This window comes from Sinohyriopsis cumingii, chromosome 3 (genome assembly GCF_028554795.1).
Source record: "Sinohyriopsis cumingii isolate HCF-2022 chromosome 3, ASM2855479v2, whole genome shotgun sequence".
NCBI lineage: Eukaryota > Metazoa > Mollusca > Bivalvia > Unionida > Unionidae > Sinohyriopsis > Sinohyriopsis cumingii.
Genome location: NC_142963.1, coordinates 62,816,046 through 62,821,303, shown reverse-complemented (window position 1 = coordinate 62,821,303; position 5,258 = coordinate 62,816,046). Strand labels below are relative to the sequence as shown.

Below are 5,258 nucleotides of genomic sequence, written 5' to 3'. Positions count from 1 at the left end.
TGGCGTCGAAAAGTCTCTTCTTAATCTGTCTTCTGTCGCCTATGCGAGTCCATCGGCCGTTGATGATGATGTGGTCGATCTGGTTCTTAGTTCTGCCGTCTGGTGATGTTCATGTGAGCTTGTGGATGTCCTTGTGCTCGAACAGGGTCCCTCCTATGACCAAGTCATTCTCCTCACAAAAGTTGACCAGTCTTTCCCGGTTGTCGGTCATCACACCTACTCCATGGCGCCCCATGGTCCTCTCTCTGTCTTTATTGTCGCAGCCGACCCTAGCGTTGAAGTCGCCAAGTAGCAACAGCACGTCATGTCAAGGGACGTCCTCTAAAACGGCTTGAAGAGCGTCGTAGAAGGTGTCTTTGTCCTCTTCTTCCGCGTCGTCTATTGGTGCATAGGCCACAACAACAGACAGCTTGGCGTACTTGGAGTTCACCCTGACGTACAGTGGGCGCTCATTCACTGGCTTCCACTGTAGAAGGGTATTGGTCTTGTTCTTGCTGATAATGATGGCGACCCCTTCCCGATGGTCATTGTCCTTCCTTCCGGACCAGATGATAACTTCTCCGGAGTTCAACTTCTGCTTGCCGGCACCAGTCCATCGTGCTTCTGTTACACCCATGAGGGTCAAGTTGTAGTGATGGAACTCGCTCACTGCTTGTGCCAGTTTTTCAGTCTGGTTGAGCGTTCGCACGTTCCAGCATTCAACTCTGATCCATGCTTTTGGCGTCAGGAGTTCCGCTATCGGGATGGGGACGTCCTTGCGGCTTTGTTCTCCATCCGTCATAGAGCCAGTTGCCTGGTCTGCTTCGCTCCCAGCGCCGGTTGTCGTTTGTTCCCTTGTTGTCATTTCCGTAGTAAGAGTTGTTTTAACGGGGTGGGGTTGCTAGCCCCACGCCCAACACAGGCACATATAGCCCAACAAAAACAATAAATCAGAAAAGAATTTCACGATGATTTATCACAATCTTATGTTGATTTTGGCTATATAAGATTTTGGAACACAAAATATAAAACATTGAATATTATTTCTGTTGATAATGACGCCGCTTTTCCTGCAAATATTTTTGGACAGGCCAGTCTCCTCGTTCTTGTGAACGATTCGGGCACCCAACACATGAAATGATATAAGTTGAAATAAACAGGTAAATACCAAAATCGATCTAACTGGATTTGCTGAAATTGAATCATTCAAGTTTGCAGCGAGTATTCGTCCAGATATACCTATCTGGTTTGGTAGACACTTCAATAAACTGGTTACCAATGTCAGTCTTAACGACTGTTGCACAAAAATCAGCGTGGTTGGGCTCCAGTAGTGTTATTACGATACATGTTAGGCATTAAGACCTTAACGTTGTTGAGTATAACCTCTGTGATCATTTCGTACAAACAACAAAAACAAGTTTGGTTACCACAGCATGATAAAAATGTATGCAGAAAAATAATGTGCAAATGTACTCAGTGTTCATTTTCAAATAATATAGGTCGTTGTACAAGATTAATCATAGATCCAGCCGAAATAGATTTTGTCAGCAAGCACACAGCGGTGAGAGGTGTGTTGGTGTCACAGAGAAATGTTAGCATACTCGTCAATAAACCTAGTATCGATGATCAACATTTTCCTCAATGACGCTGCTAGAGTTGCCACGGATTATTTTTATTTTAGGCGTTGTAGCATGGACCTTCTTGGGCCATTTATAGATAATGCCGTTGTTAGTTTCTTTTTTTAGCGAAACATGAACGAATACGTAAATATTCTGAATCCGCTGCCGTTAAAATACCAGATATTTATTGTCGCAAAGATAATGTAACAGGACCATCATCATCACCGTCAGTTAATGACCCAATCACGAGATAATAACACTGTCTATCTAATTGGCCCGGATGGTACTGGTAAAACAACACATGGAATAAAATTATTTAAAAAATGCGACATGATTGTTTGAAGCCAACTCATCGTCTTGCAAGGGAGATGAGACAACATGGTGTCAGCGCATGCACGTCATAGCTTTTTTAGATGGCGAAGTGATTCATGGACGCCCGAATGAATGGGTGAGAAATAATTATCTGGAATGAGATTTGTACAGTATCCAAAGAAACATTACAGACATTTCTTGATTGGTTACCAACAAAATCTACAATTATTATGTGTGGCGATCAAGGATTTCCTGTGCCGTTTACTGTAGAATCCCCGCACGAATGGTTGATCAACCGTGTTAGCCACTATGAAGACGTTTTGTACAACCAATGATCACAGACTGAACAAATTAGGCAACTGAAATCGTTAATCAGACTACAATTTGACAAACTTAAGTGTGAAATACAGCGTACCGTAATTTTAAAGACTCCAATGTGTGATTTATGGAACTTATGGCGCCCAAATGATCTGACAGTTGTATCCAGGATCACGTCATCACGTACAGAGTAAATTATTTGACCTTCGCAAGGAACGATTTCCAACTCAGCAAGTCCTGCAATGTTATTAGCCAACAGATATACGCCGGAAAAATATATCTGTTGACATTCCTGAAACAGACACTAAACAAAAACTCGTTCTTAATAATATCGTCGAGGTTTTAGTGGAGGTTGTACAATATGCGTTGTCGTTAAACACATCCTGCTGAACTCTTGGATATGCAGTAAAAATCCATTCATCTCATATATACCAACATCTGGATTGTCGATAATCGCATAGAATGGTCACATTTAGTTTATCTGGCTGTGTCTAGAGTAACACATATATCTCAGTTACACTGGGTTGTCTACGTGTTGGAGCTGCACACTACGTCAGAAACATCAGCATCACCTGGACTTATCAGTGCAGAGAAGAAAAATTTGACACATTATGACAGAGATGACAAAAATCACGTCCGTTTATTCTCGATGTGGAGTTTGTCGTGACCCTGAAACAACGTCAAAATAATCACTGCGACTGCTGTGACACAGCAATGTTGTAGCACTAATTTCTTAATGAGGTAAGACGATTTACCGTGAAAAGAATAAATAGTAGTCTCGGCCACACTCTTGAAAATGTCTCGCGGACATGTCTTGAATAAAACAGACGTAGAGGAACTTCGTTTCTCAACGTGTGCCTCTTGTTAGTGTTTTTATTTACGAGTGTGGGGTCTGCGACTCCGTATCCAATCTGGTGATAATTTGGTGTTTTCAGGAATTACGTATAATGGTTCACACACAAATTCACGTTAAGGATCTTTTGAATCTATTCCGTAGATTGGTGGATGCGTAGTAGATCTTACCACGCTGAAAAATGTATGTGTTGTTACACTCGACACAGGATAAATTGCTCTTGTTGAAACACTCTCAAGTTCACCAGGTTCATATAAATACCTCACTGTGTCTTTACTACCCAAAACCTGCTGCTTTAGCTGATCTGGTGATTTTCGTCCTGGTATGTGGTTTTCTGCATTTGTATCGGCAGGTTCCATGTTAATTTCACTCGTGACCTCGTTGTTTAACACGGCCCCTACGCGAGGTAGCAATGCAACCCATTGACGAGATCTTTAGTGAACATACAGTAATTCTTGGGCCTATTGATTTCCTGATTGCGATGTATCGTGGTGTATCTACGTCTGATCTTAACGTGTTGTTGCTACATCAGCTTCGTTGCTGCAACGATAAATTATTTGTCACGATCAACCTGTAGGAATTAAGTCCTCACACATAAATTCGTTCAAACGCTGAAGTGAACTCAGTTGCTGTTGTAATTAATAACAGTTCAGCCCTTTTGTATCTACTTGCAACATCTATGACAGTCAACGCGTATTTGTATGTGCACCGTTTATGCATTTCATGTGGTACAAACATAAATCTGCCTAACTAACTTCGTTGGGTGTGCTGATATCAAACAGCCTATGTTGAATCGCTTTGGGACGTGGAAAATAAATGTGTTATACGGTCTGTCGTGAAAACCAATCTGCGGCTACAGCTCGTGCAAAACCTGCTCCAGCGACGAGCTTTGTAATTGCTGCTGTATCTCTCAAGCTCCAACACCATTTTCCTACCTTTCATTGCCGGTTTTATCAACCATTTCGCGATTGATTCTTGTATGTCGTATTCCTTATCGAATTCAGCGTGTGGATTAACTTGATATCCGCGATATGTCGTTGTTGTAAACCTTGATATTTACAAACGACATCATAAATATGGCATGCTTGGTCAGTTGCACTTACCTGAAATTCGTCCGATTGTGTTTGACGTTTCTTCAAGTCTGATATAAAGGTGTGTTCTAGGACCACAATAAATTATATCGTGGAAGATGTATTTCCACAATATACTTAGCCCATCGCATTCCATATGCTTTCCCGAGAGCATTAGCAATATCGCCGCCAACATTTTGTGCAACATGAATACTCAGAAAGTTATATTTATGCGTGCAGCATTTTACTCATTTACCTGTAAGTGTCGGCATGTTATTTCTTATCATGGTTGTTCTCAGAAATTGTGCACCAGTGACCGTCTTGCATTGAACATAATATAAACTCATGATTGTAAAAATATTATATTTGCACAATATGAACGTGATTGACTTTTCAGCAACACATGATGAAGAACCGGTCAAACATCATCCATTGTTGCCAAATTCCTTTTGAGCTATTATAGTTCGTCCTTCTGGGTCGGGTAAAACCCAGTTGTTACTTAACCGGATATTTTATAATAACGCCATCCGTGGATGACCAACGATGCTATAATGCTCTTAAAGGAATGTAATAAATGTTCAGCGGTCGAACACTATGTTATTAAATATATCACAAGCATCAATGAACAACTGTCCGTCGATGTTCTCGACGGGGATATTAAATATCTAGTAGTTTACGATGATGTAATACTTGACAAACAAGCAAATCCTGCCAGAATATCTTCACTGGGAGGACATAAAAACCCAGATGTCATTTGTGTTACTCAGCAGTATACTCCGATTCCCAAAGTGATCAGAGCTAACTGTAATTTTTGGTTAATTCTAACGGAGTCAAAATATTCATTCGACATGAAGTTCCGGCGGCATGAATATAAGAAAGTTTAAAGATTGCTTCGCACATGATCAGAAAACCCAGCATGAGATTTACCACGATACGTTTACACGATCCAACAACACGTTATCGAATTGGTCTCGATGCAATTTTTTACTAAAGAAATACATTTGTTGTATATTGAACCAAGAAAACATCAACGAGATTATGTCCACTGTCGAACAATTTCAGCTAATGGGTCTCGCTGTTCAACTCGATATTTCAAAAAATCAACGA

The 5,258-nt window shown here is 40.9% G+C and overlaps 1 protein-coding gene across 1 annotated transcript; it reads right to left on the bottom strand.

Annotated features, from left to right (window-relative positions):
- Nucleotides 1-307: 307 nt before the first annotated feature.
- On the bottom strand, nt 308-844 carry LOC149802975 (protein CFDP2-like). The gene has a single exon (XM_089953861.1). The coding sequence runs from the start codon at nt 842-844 to the stop codon at nt 308-310; it is 537 nt and encodes a 178-aa protein (XP_089809987.1).
- Between the last annotated feature and the right edge of the window lie 4,414 nt (nt 845-5,258).